Source organism: Hylobates moloch, unplaced genomic scaffold, assembly GCF_009828535.3.
Source record: "Hylobates moloch isolate HMO894 unplaced genomic scaffold, HMol_V3 SCAFFOLD_14, whole genome shotgun sequence".
Classification (NCBI taxonomy): Eukaryota; Metazoa; Chordata; class Mammalia; order Primates; family Hylobatidae; genus Hylobates; species Hylobates moloch.
The window spans coordinates 71,330,013-71,347,992 of record NW_026652289.1 but is presented as its reverse complement, the minus strand read 5'-3'; the positions used below and the strand labels follow the sequence as shown (position 1 = coordinate 71,347,992).

General features: G+C 38.8%; 1 protein-coding gene across 6 annotated transcripts in view; it reads right to left on the bottom strand.

Annotated features, from left to right (window-relative positions):
- The window catches only part of TTBK2 (tau tubulin kinase 2), a 179,570-nt gene that overhangs the window by 121,259 nt on the left and 40,331 nt on the right, over positions 1-17,980 (bottom strand). For 3 of the 6 annotated variants that reach the window (XM_058427579.1, XM_032176063.2, XM_032176062.2), the window contains exons 2-3: positions 14,729-14,864; positions 8,802-8,949 (exon numbers count right to left, since the gene is read on the bottom strand). In XM_058427579.1, the coding sequence (XP_058283562.1) occupies positions 8,802-8,949; positions 14,729-14,797 (217 nt within the window). In that variant the 5' untranslated portion in view covers positions 14,798-14,864. Of the gene's footprint in view, positions 1-8,801; positions 8,950-14,728; positions 14,865-17,980 lie in introns of those variants that run through there. The other 3 variants (XM_032176064.2, XM_032176065.2, XM_032176066.2) reach the window with 3 other exon arrangements.

Here is a 17,980-nt window from a genome sequence, read left to right as displayed (position 1 = left end):
CCTCCCTATTCAATAAATGGTGCTGGGATAACTTGCTGGCCATATGCCGAAGATTGAAACTAGACCCCTTTCTTTCACCACATACAAAAATTAACTCAAGATGAATGAAAGACTTAAATGTAAGCCCTCAAAGTAAAAAATCCTACAAGAAAACCTAGATATACCTTTGTTGACGTTGGCCTTGGCAAAGGCATTTTGGCTAAGTCCCCAGAAGTAACTGCAACTATAACAAAAATTGACAGGTGGGACCTATTTGAACTAAAGAACTTCCACAAAGAAACCTAGAAACTACCAACAGAGTAAACAGACAACCTACAGAATGGGAGAAATTATTTACAAACTATGTATCCTCCAAAGGTCTAATAATCAGAATTTATAAGAAACTTGAACAAATGAACAATAAAAAACAAATCACCCTATTTTAAAACAGGCAAAGGACAAAGTGAAATATTAAAGTATTCAGAGAAGGCCAGGCGTGGTGGCTCATGCCTATAATCCCAGCACTGTGGGAGGCCAAAGCAGACAGATCACCTGAGGTCGGAGTTCAAAACCAGCCTGACCAACATGGAAAAACCCCGTATCTACTAAAAATACAAAATTAGCCAGGCATGGTGGCACATGCCTGTAATCGTAAATACTCAGGAGGCTGAGGCAGGAGAATCCCTTGAACCCGGGAGGCGGAGGTTGCAGTGAGCTGAGATAGCGCCATTGCACCCCAGCCTAGGCAATAAGAACAAAACTCCGCCTTAAAAAAAAAGAAAAAAAAAAGTGTTCAGAGAAAAACTCACCAACCTAGATTCTGTACCCCCCAAAATTATCCTCCAAAAGTGAAGGAGAAATAGACTTTCTCGGACAAAAATTGAGGTAATTTTTTGGCAGTAGACTTCTCTTACAAGATATGTTAAAAGTTCTTTGGAGAGAAGGAAAGTAATATAGGGTAGAAACCCAGATCTGAAGACAGAAAAAGTGAAGGCAACATAATAAATTATCTTATGCTTAATTGATCTAACAGATAACAGTTTGCTCAAAATAATAATAGCAACAATGTACTGAATTATGTATGCTTATATATACATTTTGTGCATATAAATATATATATGCTTATGTATGCTGAATATATATGATGACTACAATGATATAAAAGACAGGAGGGAGAAATTAGGATCATTTTATAACAAGAAAATATCTTCACATTACCTTTGAAGTGGTATAATGTTATTTGAAAGTGGACTTGGACTAGTTATAAATCTGTATTGCAAAATCTAGGGCAATCACTAAAAAAAGTAAAAACAGAAGTATAATTGATATGTTAAGAAAGGAGAGAAGGCCGGGCGTGGTGGCTGTAATCCCAGTACTATGGGCAGCCAAGGTGGGTGAATTGATGGAGGTCAGGAGTTAGACCAGCCTGGCCAACATGAGACCAGCCTAGCCAACATGGTGAAACCCTGTCTCTACTAAAAATACAAAAATTAGATGGGCACAGTGGCATGCATCTGTAGTCTCAGCTACTTGGGAGGCTGAGGTGGGAGGATCACTTGAGTCCAGGAGGCAGAGGTTGCAGTGAGCCGAGATTGTGTCACTGGCACTCCAGCCTGGGTGACAGAGCGAGACGCTATCTAAAAGCAAAAACAAAAACTACAAAAGACAGAAAAAGAGTGGAAGACAAAAATAATAATAATAACAATAATAAACCAACAACAGGCTGGACACAGTCGTGCACACCCTCGTAATCCCAGCACTTTGTGAGGCTGAGGTAGGAGGATCACCTGAGGCCAGGAGTTGGGGACCAGCCTGGGCAACACAGCGAGACTCTGTATCCATCAACTTTTTAAAAATTAGCTACGCATGGCAGCACACACCTGTAGTCCCAGTTATTCAGGAGGCCAAAGCAAGAGGATCACTTGAGCCCAGGAGTTCAAAGCTGCAGTTAGCTATGATCACACCACTGCACTCTAGCCTGGGTGACAGAGTGAGACCCCATCTCAAAAAAGAAAAGAAAAGAAACAAAGAACAAGACAACAAATAGAAAACAATTAACAAAAATGGTAGATATTAATCTACCTATACAAACAATCACTTCAAACATCAATGGTCTTAATGTACCAAATAAGAGACTGGACAGACCAAATCAAAAAACAAAACCCAATTGTATGCTGTCTACAAGAAACTCACTTTAAGTATGTAAATACAAATAAAGTAAATGGATGTAAGTTATATACCATACTAATACTCAAAAGAAAGCAAATATTGCTATATTAATTTGACAGAGCAGGCTATATGTCAAGAAAAATGAACAAGTATAAAGAAGGGCATCATAGCCAAGCACAGTAGCTTGCACCTGTAATCCCAGCTATTCGGGAGGCTGAGGCAGGAGGATCACTGAGGTCAGCGGTTCAGGACCAGCCTGAACAACCTAGTGAGTACATCTCCAAGAAAATTAATAATAGTAATAATAATAAAAGAAGAGTATTACATAATGACAAAGGGGTCAATTCTCTAAGAGGCCATATACTATGTGCCTCATAATATCTAGAAACATGCATGCATCTAACAACAGAGCTTCAAACTACATGAGGTAAAAAACAATAGAACTGTAAGGAGAAAGATGAATGCACTATTATAGCTGGAGACTTCAAAACTCTTCTATCAGAAATGAACAGATCCAGCAGCCAGAAAATCAGTAAAGACATAGCTGAACTAAACAATATCATCAATTAACTAGATATAACTGACATCTATATACTACTTAAACCAACGACAGCAGAATACACATTATTCTCATGCTCACACAGAATATTCACCAAGACAGATCACATTCTGAGTGCTATAAAACATACCCTAACAAACTTAAAAGAATAGAAATCATACAATATCTGCTCTCAGAACACAGTAGAATTAAACTAGAGATCATATTAGAAAGACAACTGGAAAAATTCTGAAATACATGGAGATTAATACGACGCACTTCTAAATAACATGAGTCAAAGAACCATCATAAGAAGTTTTAAAATATTTCACACTAAATAAAAATAAAAACATAATATCAAAATTTCTGGAATGCACTGAAAAAGGAGCTTGAAGGGAAATTTATAGCACTGAGTGCATGTATTAGAAAAGAAAGATCTAGGCCAGGAGCAGTGGCTCACACTTGTAATCCCAGCACTTTGAGAGGCCAAGGTGGGTGGATCACGAGGTCAGGAGATCGAGACCATCCTGGCTAACAGAGTGAAACCCCGTCTCTACTAAAAATACAAAAAATTATCCGGGCATGGCGGCAGGTGCCTGTAGTCTCAGCTACTAGGGAGGCTGAGGCAAGAGAATGGCGTGAACCTGGGAGGCGGAGCTTGCAGTGAGCCAAGATCGCACCACTGCACTCCAGCCTGGGTGACAGAGTGAGACTCCGTCTCAAAAAAAAAAAAAAAAAAAGAAAGAAAAGAAAGATCTAAAATCAATAACAAAGTTTTTACTTTAGGAAACTAGAAAACAGAAAGCAAATTAAAGCAGAAGAGAAGAAATAACAAAAATTAGAACAGAAATCAATCAAATTAAACATAGAAAATCAATAGAGAAAATTCAAAATATTCGCAAAAGACCTATATGATAAAAGACTGATATCCAAATATCTGAAGAATTCTAAAAACTCAAGAGTAAGAAAACAAACAACCTGATTTTAAAATGGGCCAAAAACTTCTGACACCCCACCAAAGAAAATATACAGATGGCAAATAAGCACATGAAAAAGTGCTCCATATCACACATCATTAGAGAAATGCAAATTAATGACAATGAGATGTCACTACACACCTATTAGCTGGCCAAAATCCAGAACACTGACAATACCAAATGCTGGTGAGGATGTGAAACAACAGGAACTCTCATTCACTGCTCATGAGAATGCAAAATGATACAGCCACTTTGGAAGAAAATTTGGCAGTTACTTACAAAACTAAACATACTCTTATTATCAAATCCAGCAATAATGCTCTTTGGTATTTACCCAAACAAGTAGAAAACTTATACCCATACAAAAATCTGCACAGCAACCAAGATATCCCTCAGTAGGTGAATGGATAAATGAACTGTGGTACCTCTAGACAATGGAATATTATTAAATGTTAAAAAGAAATTACCTATCAAGCCATGAAAAGATGTGGAGGAAACTTAAGTGCATATTACTAAGTGAAAGAAGCCAATAGTGTATGATTCTAAATATATGACATCTGGAGAAGGTAAAATTAAAGAGAAAGTAAAAAGATTAGTCATTACCAGAGTTTAGGAGGCAGGGAAACAGTGCACAGAGGATTTTTAGGGCAGTGAAAATAGAGATGGTTCCTGACATACGATGGTTCAACTTACAATTTTTCAGCTTAAATGGGTTTATCAGGACATAACCCCATCATAAGTTGAGGAGCACCTGTATACACATAATGGTGGATATATGTCATTACACATTCGTCCAAACCCACAGAATGTTCAATAAGAGTGAACCCTATTGCAAACTATGGGATCTGGGTGATAATGATGTATCAATGTAGGTTCATCAATTGTAACAAATGTACAGCTGTGGGGATGATGATACTGAGGGAGTACATGCATGTGTGAGGGCAGGCAATATATAGGATACCTCTATACTTTCCTCTCAATTTTGCTGTGAACCTAAAACTGCTCTTTTTTAAAAAGTCTTTTAAGAATTAGGGAAAAAAGCAAATTTAATATTTGCCTATCTCAGGCTGGGCGTGGTGGTTCACACCTTTAATCCCAACATTCTGGGAGGCTGAGGCAAGAGGACTGCTTGAGCCCAGGAATTTGAGACCAGCTCAGGCAACATAGCCAGACTCTACGTCTCTACAAAAAAAAAAAAAATTAGCTGAGTGTGGTGGCACACACCTGTGGTCCCAGCTACTCTGAAGGCTGAGGGCAGAGGACTGGTTGAGCCACAAGATTGAGGCTGCAGTGAGCTGTATTTGGGCCACTGCACTCCAGCCTGGACAACAGCGTGAGACTTTGTCTCAAAAATAAATAAATAAATAAATAAATAAATAAATAAATAAATAAATAAATAAATAAATAAAAGATTTGCCTGTCTTACTTCAGGATTCTACATGTGTACCAAATTCTATTAAGACTAGAATGGAAATCTAACTTTTTTAGAAGTACTGATGGTTCCTGAGGAACCATCATTTTACTATAGAAATTACTAGTGATCAGATTTGAAATCAAAGGAGAGAAGTTTTTTTTCTCTTACAATGGCACTGCAAATCTATACTTTTTTATTTGAGACAGGGTCTGGCTCCGTTGCCCAGGCTAGAGTGCAATGGCGCCATCTTGGCTCACTGCAACCTCCGCCTTCTGGGCTCAAGCGATTCTCATACCTCAGCCTCCACGGTAGCTGAGATGACAGGCGCACGCTACCACGCTTGGCTAAATTTTGAATTTTTTAGTAGAGATGGGGTTTTACCATGTCGCCCAGGCTGGTCTCAAATTCCCAACCTCAGGCGATCCACCCACCTTGGCCTCCCAAAGTGCTGGGATTTATAGGCATGAGCCACTGCACCTGGCCTAAACTATACTTATTAAAAAGAAAAAAAAGAACTGGTGTGTTGAGATACAGCACAAGAGATCATGAAAACTGAGAAAAAAACAACAAAAACATTTTGTAATAAAAAAAGAAAGTGGAGAAGTGAAGATTGGCAGGATATCATTACAAAACATTCATTTAAACTTGAAGAAAAAGGAATCTAACAGATTAGAATGGCAATGACCACCTTTGCAGTTTCAAAGCAAATAAACTGAAAAATAAAGGATGAAGATAGTACAGTTGCAAATGGAGAGGGCGAAGAGACACACATAAATGTTTATACAGAGATGTATCTCTGAACAATGCTGTGAATAAAAGGATAGGCTTAATAAATTTTAGGGCTCTACTTATTAGGAACACTTTAGAGAATAATAATAATAAGGTATAGAAATACTACCTAATAGGCTTATAAATAGATAATTTAGTTTATAAGTAGCTAAAACATTCAAATACATTTGTAAAAACCAAGTAAAATTCAAGAGTCTCGGCCAGGTGTAGTGGCTCACGCCTGTAATCCCAACACTTTGGAAAGCCAGGACAGGAGGATTGTCTGAAGTCTAGAGTTACTCGCCTGGCCAACATGGTGAAACCCCATCTCTACTAAAAATACAAAAAATTAGCTGGGCATGGTGGCACCCACCTGTAGTCCCAGCTACTTGGGAGGCTGAGGCAGGAGAATAGCTTGAACCCGGGAGGCAGAGGTTGCAGTGAGCCGATATTGTGCCACTGCACTCCAGCCTGGGCAACAGAGCAAGACTCCATCACAAAAAAAAAATAAAAAATAATAAAATTCAAGAGTCTAGCTTGATTCATTAGAGAATTGCAGGTTACATCCAGAATATTTCTGAAAGCTTTGAAAAGAGAGTAATCTGATACAGCAGCACGGGGGAAGGTCACTCAGAAGAAAATATGGGGTGAAATGCTAAGGCCTTCACACTTTAGGGTCAAAGAGAAAGGAATATACCAGTAATGAGAGTTTTGCCTGAACTGAGAAAATCTAGGGTTGTTAAGTACAGAAAAGACTGTGAGAAAGAAAATTGAGAACTGAGGGAATGTGAGAACAGACAATATGTGAATTTTGAGAAGAGGAATTGATTTATTAAAAGGAACAAAATTAGGGGCAGGTCATCATAAAATATCTTTTTATCTTGTTAAAAAAAAAAAACCGCGGCCAGGTGCAGTGGCTCATGTCTGTAATCCCAGCACTTTGGGAGACTGAGGTGGGCAGATCATGAGGTCAAGAGATCGAGACCATCCTGGCCAACATGGTGAAACCCCATCTCTACTAAAAATACAAAAATTAGCTGGGTGTGGCGGTGTGTGCCTGTAGTCCCAGCTACTCAGGAGGCTGAGGCAGGAGAGTCGCTTGAACCCCAGAGGTGGAGGTTGCAGTGAGCCGAGATCGTGCCACTGCACTCCAGCGTGGTGACAGAGCAAGACTCTGTCTCAAACAAAACAAAACAAAACAAAACAAAACAAACAAACAAAAAAAAACCTTATCCCAGCTATCAAAAACTGAACATCAACTTAAAAATCAACTAATCCTATAAAGGGTTAGCCTCTGGTTAAATACCTTTTCCTTACACTCAGCCTTTTCATTGGGATCATTCAGTAAGAAGTCATTAGGCCAACATGACAGCAAGAGCAGCTCAGCTCCATAAAAATGTTATCAGAACGGTCCAGATTACAAAGCACCCTCAACAAAATGAAGCTGTGAGGAATAAGTATGCAGAAGGCATAAGTTAGGAAGCCAAGAGAAGAGAATCAAGGACTGCCTCACTGAAATAGGGACCAGAAGATTAAAAATCAATTTATTTTTGGAAAATGAAGGGTTCTTAAGAATGGTTAATGTGGTTATAAGCAGATAGGAAAAATATTTTAGTTAATAACTTGAAAAATAAAATACAAGAAAAGGAGAGAGCTAGCATCCAAGGGTCTCTAACTCATTCATAAAAGGTACTAAACTGATCTTCAAGCTTTATCAAATAGAATCCTGAGTAAACCACAGACAAACAGGAGAACCTCCTGAAGGGGTGGCAAAGCTGTATCCTGCCTCACCTGGAAGCATCTCCTTGGGGCCAAGTAGGAGAAAGGTGAAGTGGCACTATCCACACCAAACTGATGCTGACATACCCTTCATGGGCTTGGCTGATAGTAAAACAGGTATCCTGGGATCTGCGCAACCCAGGAAGATGTAGCTCTGGCGATACCTGTTTGTAGCCTCTATACCACTGAGTTGAGAACAACAACTCAAGAGAAATGTGGAGAAAATAGAAAAGGTCAGAAAAAGAGAGAGCCATCCTTTTACCTATTCTTTCTTCTCCAATTATTTATTTTTCCAGTATTGACAATAGGTGTTAATTTATCCACTGTTTTCCTGATTTACCATGTTGTGGAGATGCTAAGTTTGAGCTAAAAATTACTATAAAAACAGATCTATAATTTTACTAGCATCATTCTCTAATCAAATGAGCCAGCTGGTAGAGAAACTTGGATATGCTTGGGGCAAAGGAAAATGATCATCCCTATTTAATTTTGTTTCAGATCAAACATTTAAATATCAGTGATATCAGAGAGTATGTCATTAAGCTGAAAATACAAAGGTGAACACAAACTAGCAATGTATTCAGGGTTTTATACCACTGGATTCATGTCAGAAAAAAAATTATTCATTCTTGTAATAAAAACAAATGGGGCCCGAGTAGTAAAATGGACTTCAAAAATGACGACAGGGCCAGAAACAGTTATTCTCTGAAACTGAAGTTAATATGAATCAACACATAATCAACAGTATTATTTTTAATCCATCCTGCAGTGTGATTTGAAGGCAGCTTCCTTACTGTGATTAAAATATATTTAACATCCAAAGACATGGGTAGAGACAACTCAGAGGTATCTGTTATTGGTAGTTTAAAAAAGAAAGGCAAATAGCGGACTTATGACAATACTTTCCAAAGCAGTAAAAATTCTGCTAATTCACACTCTCTCATCCTTACTCCATGAAAAAGAACTCCCAAAGTCCAATTATTCTAAGTAATTACATACTTCTACTACTACTAACTCGTTATAAAATTTCCAAGAGAAAAATGCTCAGTGTATTTATACCCAGCCGACACCAGTACATTCAATTAGTACCTAAAGAATGTAATTAAGGTTCAGGAAGATACAAATAATTATAAATTATCACACAAATCATAAATTGTATATTCTACAAAGGGCTTACCTTGCAGCTTTTTCAAAACAGCAACTTCCATTTTCAGAACTTGTTTTGGTTGTTGAGCTGATTCCACCTTCAGTGCAACATTTTCCCTGGTGAGCATGTCCAAGGCATCGTAAATTTCTCCAAAGCCCCCACCCCCAATCTTTCTCAACTGCACAGAAAATAAGAACACACACACTCAAAATTACTAGAAGATTCTAACTTGAAAGCAATTGATCTCTTATATTTGGAAAATGTATAATTTTACAATCTGTTTTTTGATAAAGTATTTCAATATTGTTAACTATGTATATGCCAAGAAGAAAACATACGCCTGAAAATAACATCAAAACCTTTCCCCACAGGTTTATCCACAACAAAGTAATGAAATTATTTCACTCACAAACAATTTTAAAATTTGGTCAACAGCCAGCATCAGAAATGTCAGCAACAATACAGTATTTGAAAGAATCACTTCCTGCAAATGCCACTCAACAACCAGATTTGTTGTTTTAATTTTAAGGAAGACTTTTTAAACTTTTTAAACTATGAAAACTAGCTGAGTGCAGTGGCTCACACCTGTAATCCTAGCACTTTGGGAGGCCAAGGCGGGCGGCTCACTTTAAGTCAGGAGTTCGAGACCAGCCTGGCCAACATGCTGAAAGCCCCATCTCTACTAAAAAATACAAAAATTAGCCAGGCGTGGTGGCACATGCCTGTAATCCCAGCTACTCAGGAGGCTGAGGCAGGAGAATTGCTTGAACCCAGGAGGCAGAGGCAGAGGCAGAAGTAAGCCAAAATCCTGCCACTGCATTCCAACCTGGGTGACAGAGAAAGACTCCATCTCAAAAACGAAAAAAACAAAAAACACTACAAAATCACCCAGCCCTCTCACCACCACTTACCATTCTCTCTGAGGTACCTAACAGGGTCCACAGAGCAGGCAGAGAACTCTAGTACCAAACTATCCCAGAATTCACTATACATCTATTTATTCAAATAAGAGTAAAAAAAAATCAATTTAAGCAAGTTCAACAAATACTATTCTCTCTGATAAAATATGTTAGCTTAACTGGGGAATATCAGGATGCTGGTCTGAGTATCATAAGCAAGTTCTGAAGAGTCAGTGGCAACTGCATCTGTAGGGTCTGAAAGCTGGGTTGTGGGGGTAGATACTTCAAGCTAGATACAGCAATTTTTTTCCTTTTCCTGAAACTAGGTTGTCTCCTTATCACATTATCCAACATCCAGGATGTGATATAATGTAGGAAGTCATCATAGGCACAGGGTCCTAAATCATAACCAGCTCAAGACACCCCAGCTCCATGTTCTACCTCTTTCTCCACTTGATCTTCACTGATTACTACATATAGGTTAATTTATCTTCTGAATTTCTACAGTAATTATTTGTTTAATCATTCAATTAATCACTTTACCAGGCCATACCTCAGATAGCACTTCTATTATTCCCTTGTATTTTTTAAATTAAAGACCTGTCCATGAAATAACTTGTTTTTAAACTGTCATGTTGCTTAACTTTCCATTGTCAATGTCCTATCCTGCTACGGAGAAACTAAGCCTCTTCAAAAAGATGGCCTTGTGCCCCCCATAGCATTTGGCAAAGTGCTAACTTATAAATATAATCCTATATTTATTACTTTGCACATGTGAGCCATAATCCTTCTTTTATTTATTTTTTTTAATTTTTTGAGTTGGTAGTCTCACACTGTCGCCAGGGCTGGAGTGCAGTGGCATGATCTTGGCTCACTGCAACCTCTGCCTCCTGGGTTCAAGCAATTCTCCTGCCTCAGCCTCCCCAGTAGCTGAGATTACAGGTGTGCGCCACCACGTCTGGCTAATTTTTGTATTTTTAGTAGAGATGGGGTCTCACCATGTTAGCCAGGCTGGTCTCAAACTCCTGATCACAGGTGATCCACCCACCTCTGCCTCCCAAAGTGCTGGGATTCCAGGCGTGAGCCACCACACCCAGCCGATCCTGCTTTATTTTCATTTGGTGATGGGAAAGGAATACTACATGAAACTACAGGATGAATTCAAGATTTTTTAAAAGTTCCAGAAGTGGCCAGGTGCAGTGGCTCACACCTGTAATCCCAGCACTTTGGGAGGCCAAGGCAGGCGGATCATGAGGTCAGGAGTTTGAGAGCAGCCTGACCAACATGGTGAAACCCCGCTTCTACTAAAATTACAAAAATTAGCTGGGCATGGTGGCACGTGCCTGTAATCCCAGGGCATGGTGGCACGTGCCTGTAATCCCAGCTACTCAGGAGGCTGAGGCAGGAGAATCGCTTGAACCTGGGAGGCGGAGGTTGCAGTGAGCCAAGATCACTCCAGCCTGGGCAACAGTGTGAGACTCTGTCTCACACACACACACAAAAAAATTGATACTTATGATTCTTTATATTTTGTCCATTAAATAAAACCTAGTGTAGCTTTAAAAACTCATAAACAGTACCAAACAGATTCCTTTCTAACTAAGGACTGGTAGAGGTAGCTTCATGTTTTACCTCACAAAAAACCTTACCAAATGACAGAATAAAACATCTAGGCTGAACTAAATGTTCTTGCTTCTTAGTCTATTTCTATTCCTATAATGCCATTTAAACATTAATAGAGCACTTTTTAATTGGCCTGACAAAGCCCTAAGAAATTATCAAGGTTTATGAGGCAAAGAGACAGAGGCAGTTTAGTATGATTAGGGTACACAGATTACAGGAAGAACAGAGGTGAGGTCTGTGGAAGATTCTATTTTCCAACGACAGGCACAACAATATCATCCATTCCTGCTCTTCTTCAATGTGAAGAAAACCTTTCACACTGATGAAAACAATGTGACCTTGCTACTCCCACACAAAGAGGTAGAGTCCATTTTCCCCTTAACTGTTTCCATCAACAGAATAGGGCAAAGTGACACTGTGCCAGCTCTGAAGATTGCCCTTAACCATCCTGGGAGCTTCCATTTCCTGTCTCTTGAAAGCTAGCCACCATGTAAGAAATGGGACCATCTGGCTGGGCGCAGTGGCTCACATCTGTAATCCCAGCACTTTGGGAGGTCGAGGCAGGTGGATCACCTGAGGTTGGGAGTTCCAGACCAGCCTGGCCAACATGGCAAAACCCTGTCTCTACTAAAAATACAAAAATTAGCCAGTGTGATGGCACGTGCCTGTAATCCCAGCTACTCAGGAGGCAGAGGCAGGAGAGTCGCTTGAACCCGGGAGGCGGAGGCTGCGGTGAGCTGAGATCACGCCACTGCACTCCAGCCTGGGCGACAGAGCAAGACTCCGTCTCAAAAAGAAAAAAAAAAGAAATGGGACAACCCTGAGAAGCCACAGCCACGTGGAGATGCCCTAGAAAATGAGCCACCAGGTTGGGGGTTGGGGGTCGGGGGTGAAGAGCTAAGGAACCCCAAGATACCAGACAAGTGAGTGAAGAAACCATGTATAAATGGATCCTCTAACCGAAACAATCCTGCTAGTGCCACATGGCTAAGAGACAAATCACCCAGGCAAACTCTTCCCAAATTCCTACGGCACAAAACTGCTAAAACACCATCCATAACAATGAGCTTGTCATTTTTTTTTAACTAAAAATGCCACTATGCCCTCCCAATTTTGGAGATAAGTTCCTCCGATATATTAGTTCTAATTACCAGGACAAGGGAACCATGCCAATTAAGAGTTTCACTTGTCACCTTTTGATATGTCCACTGGAGAACAAACCAGCCTTAACACAGTGCTTACTATAATCCTCTCACCAAAGCAACACTCATGTCTGACTTACATAAAAGATTAGCAACTGCTGAATCTCCCTGCACCAGTCCATGATAATGACATAGTTTTCTTATATTTGGTCAAGTAAATTTTCAAAGCCTACTGACTTACCTAATCAGTAAAACACACTGTACCATACAAATAAAAAATAAAAATTCTATTTCTAAAGGGTCTTATTTTTCCAATCTGTTCATAGATTAAGGAAACCATTAAAATAGCTTTGTGAAAAAAACTTTGGTGGACTGTGTAGCAATAAAAAATATTTAAATATATCCCAAACAAAAATAGTTCCTTTAAGAAACAAGTAGTATTAGAGAGATGGCAGATTCCAGGTCTAGGGAAAGAAAGCCATTGAAAGACTATTAGGATCCTGTCAAAAGAACTCAGAAGACAATGTGAAGTGTGTCCCCTTAGTCAAATAAGACAATTTAAACATTTATAAGGATAACTACCGTGGACTGAAACACGTCAAATTTGTTTAAATCCATGAATTATTAATTATACTAAAAAACAAATCTAATTGATCACTTTTGGAGAATGGCAAGAAACCAATTCATTGTTTTGAAAACTGATAAATTAAAAAAGAGAAGCAAGTATTTATCTTGTTTTCCTAATCAAATTGTACCTCAAGATAATCAAATAATTGATGATAAAAAAACTTGTCCTTATAGATACATTTCAACTAATAAATGAGTTATGGAATATCACCAATTTGCAATCCCTAAGTAATAGACCTAGGCAATGATCATCAATAGTGTTAACACCACAAAAAAGAAAGACAGATGGACAATAAGATATTATATGCCTCCTAGTGAAGGCTCACAATAACATTTATGAAAAAAAGATGTCCCCATCTCAAAACAAATCTAAAGTCAGATCTAATCAAGCCTGTAGATACAACTACCAATTTACATGAAATACACAAGACAGAGAAACGTGTTAACCCCAAATGGAAGCAAATAGCAAAATCCAAACCATGGGAAAGTCTACAGACAAATCACCTAATTTCTTCAGTAAATAAATTGTAAGGAAAAAAAAAGAGCAATAAAGAGGAAGGAACCTAGAAATGAAAAGAAAATTAATGGCAACTAATTACAATATCCAGATTTTATTTGGATCTTGATTCAGGCTGTTCAAAATACTTTACAATCAGGAGAATGTGAAAACTAAAACTGTATTTGGTGATATTAAGAAATGATTACTTTTTTTTAGTACTACTACAGTATTTTATAACAGTAGAAAGTAGCTGAAAAATACTACATGCTAACAGACAAAATGATACACAATCTTGGGGGAGGAGTCAGCAGGGAAGAAATGATTATTTTTAAGGTATGATAATGGTATTATGATTATGTTTTTAAAAGTAAGTCATTTTTTTTAGAGATACATACTGAAGTATACGCAGAAGAAATGCTAAGGTTAAATATCGCTTCAAAATATTCCGGGAGAGAGATGAAAGAAAATTAATCATACATTGATGACTAACTTGAGTCATGAGTACATGGAGGTTCATTATATGTCTCTATTTTTTATGTATACTTACAATTTTCCTTAATAAAAAAAAAAAGAGCAGCTGATTGTACTTTTTTTTCTTTTTTTTTTTTTTTTGAGACAGAGTCTCGTTCTGTCGCCCAGGCTGGAGTGCAGTGGTGCGATCTCAGCTCACTAGAAGCTCTGCCTCCCGGGTTCACGCCATTCTCTTGCCTCAGCCTCCTGAGTAGCTGGGACTACAGCCGCCCGTACCACGCCCAGCTAATTTTTTGCATTTTTTTTTTTTTAGTAGAGATGGGGTTTCACCATGTTAGCCAGGATGGTCTTGATCTCCTGACCTCGTGATCCGCCTGCCTCGGCCTCCCAAAGTGCTGGGATTATAGGCGAGAGCCACTGCGCCCGGCCAGCTCATTGTACTTTCAAACACTGTATTTTTTTCATCTGTTCAAAAATTGAGTACTATACGAAGCAAGAGTAAGAATTAGGGTATAAACAGAGCTTAAGCATAGAAAAATAACTGTAAATAACTGCTTTAGGCATATAAGTAATGTATGTAATATTTCCTAATGAAATGCTATTTTTATCAGGATACCAAAAATTACCCCCCAATATGTATACACACACACACACACACACACACACACACACACACACTCTAAGATGTACACTCACCACTTTCCATCTTTCTTTCACTAGGATTCCAACACTCAGGATATCCGGCTGCTCTCCTCCCCCGCTCATTGCAATACACTGATACGGTAGAACAGCTACACAGGCATCCAGTTCCCAAGGGTGGTTTCCATTTAACCTAACACAACAACAACAACAACAAAAAATAGTAGCAGTATTTAGGGTTAACTAATCAACACAAATAACATTCCAACATCAGGAAGCACTACTAATACTATACATTAATTAGGCTATTTTGTTGGGAAGAAGGGGAAAAAGACCCAGAAATGTTTAATGCGTATTTTTAAAACCACGTATCTTTCCATTACAGATGCCCAGTGAAATAGCTAGGCATTACAAAGACACCGTTAAAATACAGATATTATTTATAATAACTGAGATTGTTAGATTATAGGGCAAGCATGATGTCAATGGCACTTGAACTAGGTAGACAACTATCCTGAGTACAATATACTGCTAAAAAGACATAGTACCTAATTTACAACTGCTTATAGTTTGTAACTTGCAGCTTAATATCATTAGAGCTAATAGTATTTTAATGTTACAAAATGCACAGGAAATAAATACTAACAAATAAAAGGGTTGTTGACTAAACCTCATTCAATGACATTGTAAGAAAAAGAGGATACTAATAAGATGAACAGCATACCTGTAGAAAATGAAGATATAGCAGAAAAATATAGCCTAAAGGAGATGAAAACTGTAACCAGTCCAGGAATGAGAAAGATACTGATACAGAGTGACTTTCAAGATACATTGTTTAGTGAAAAAGGCAAGACAGTAAAGGGTTTATAGTGTGCTATACTTTGTAGAAAAAGGAGATAAATGTTAAGTATATTTAAGTATCTGCTTTTTTAAAAAGAAAGAAAAAAGGGAGAAATAAGCCAAAACTTAATGAAAATGATTGATTCTTTATAGCAGGAGTCTGCAAACTTTTTCAATACAGGTCTAGAGAGTAAATATTTCAGTCTCTAGGCCACATACTGTATTCTCTGTCATAGCTACTCAATTCTGCCACTGCAGCACAAAAGCCATACACAATTATGTAAATGAATGAGTATGGCTGTGCTCCAACAAAATCTTATTTACAAAAAAAAAAAAAAAAAGTGGGCCAAATTTGGCCTGCAGACTGTTTACCAACCTTTACTCAATAGCAAAAAAAAAGGCCAGGCGTGGTAGCTCACACCTGTAATCCCAGCATCTTGGGAGGCTGAGGCAAGAGGGTTGCTTGAGCCTGGGAGTTTGAGACCAGCCTAGCCAACATAGGGAGATCCCGTCTCTACAACAAATTTAAAAATTAGGCAGATGTGGTTGCACGTACTCGTAATCCCAGCTACTCAGGAGTCTGAGCGGGGAGGATCACATGAGCCTGGAAGGTTGAGATTGCAGTGAGCTGTGAAGGTGCCACTGCACTCCAGCCTGGGTGACAGAACAAGACCCTGTCTCAAAAAAAAAAAAAAAAGATGGAAGGGATAAGAAAGAAAGCCAGACTTCTGTGAATACATCTCGTGATATAGTTTTGATTTTTGAACCATGTAAATGTTTTACATATGATTAAAAAAAAGTTCTAAACTCCAAATTCCAGAAAGGACCGTAACAACAAGTAATCATCAGAACTGGTGTTAAACCCATCCTAAGCCCATCAAAGGAAGCTTTGAATGAGTGATATCACTTCAGCAAGTCACCAGTCAGCAACAGCCACAATTCATAACCACATTTACATAATAAAAGGTCAATCAATTCCTAAATACTCCTACTTCACCAATCCCTGAACTCCATAATTCTTCAAATCCTATTTAAGACCAGCAGTTTCTTTTCTTTTCTTTTTTCTTTTGAAACAAAGTCTTGCTCTGTCACCCGGGTTGGAGTGCAGTGGTGCAATCATAGCTCATCATATCCTTGAACTCCTGGGCTCAAGCAATCTTCCCATCTCAGCCTCCCAAGGAGCTGGGACTATAGGCGCACACTACCATACCTGGAAAACATTGTTTGTTTGTTTATTTTTAGTAGACAGGGTCTCACTATGTTGCCCAGGTTGGTCTCAGATTCATGGCCTTGAGTGATCCTCCCACCTCAGCCTCCCAAAATGGTGGGATCATAAGCATGAACCACTGCACCGGGTCGGGCAGTTTGTTTCATTCAGAGAAATGATGTCCTACAATTATGGCTCTCCCTTGTATATCGCACAATAAATTTAGAATTTTGTTCAGAAAATGAATGATGGCATGTTCAAGACAAGAGACAAAAATTTTTTAAAAACACTAAAAATAAAGGACAATCTCTAAAAATTCAAAACAAACTGAAACCAATAACCTACTGCAATCTGTTCCCCAAAAACCTATGGAACTAAAAAAATTAAAAAAAAATAATAACCCATTGCATCCATTGCATACTGAGTTTGTGCCACAGTCACACAGAAAACAATTACTTCAGCTGGGCATGGTGGCTCATACCTGTAATCCCAGCACTTTGGGAGGCCGAGACAGGTGGATCTCTTGAGGTCAGGAGTTCGAGACCAGCCTGGGCATTATGGCAAGACTCTGTCTCTACTAAAAATACAAAAATTAGGCCAGGCGTGGTGGCAGGTGCCTATAGTCCCAGCTACTCAGGAGGCTGACGCAGGTGAATGGCATGAACCCGGGAGGCGGAGCTTGCAGTGAGCCAAGATTGTGCCACTGCACTCCAGCCTGGGTGGCAGAGCGAGACTCTGTCTCAAAAAAAAAAAAAAAAAAAAAACAACATTCTCCACAGAATTTAAATAAGACTCAAATTAAAAAAAAAAAAAAAACTTTTAATGTTGAGCATACAATCCAAAATTGCCAAGCACACAAGAACAAAGAATATCTCAATTTACATACGAAAGCACAATCAATAGATGCAAATGCCAACGTGACATAGATTTAGGACTTATCAGGAAAAATGTTCCAAAAAATAAAGGTGAACACCCAAGAAATGAATAGAAAGATATAAAGTCTCAGTAAAGAAATAAGAGACATAAAGAAAGAAATTAAAATTTTAGGCCAGGCGCGGTGGCTCACGCCTGTAATCCTAGCACTTTGGGAGGCTGAGGCAGGCAGATCACAAGGTCAGGAGTTCGAGATCAGCCTGGCCAACATGGTGAAACCCCATCTCTACTAAAAATACAAAAATTAGCGGGCATGGTAGTAGGTGCCTGTAATCCCAGCTACTCAGGAAGCTGAGGCAGGCGAATCGCTTGAACCCAGGAGGTGGAGG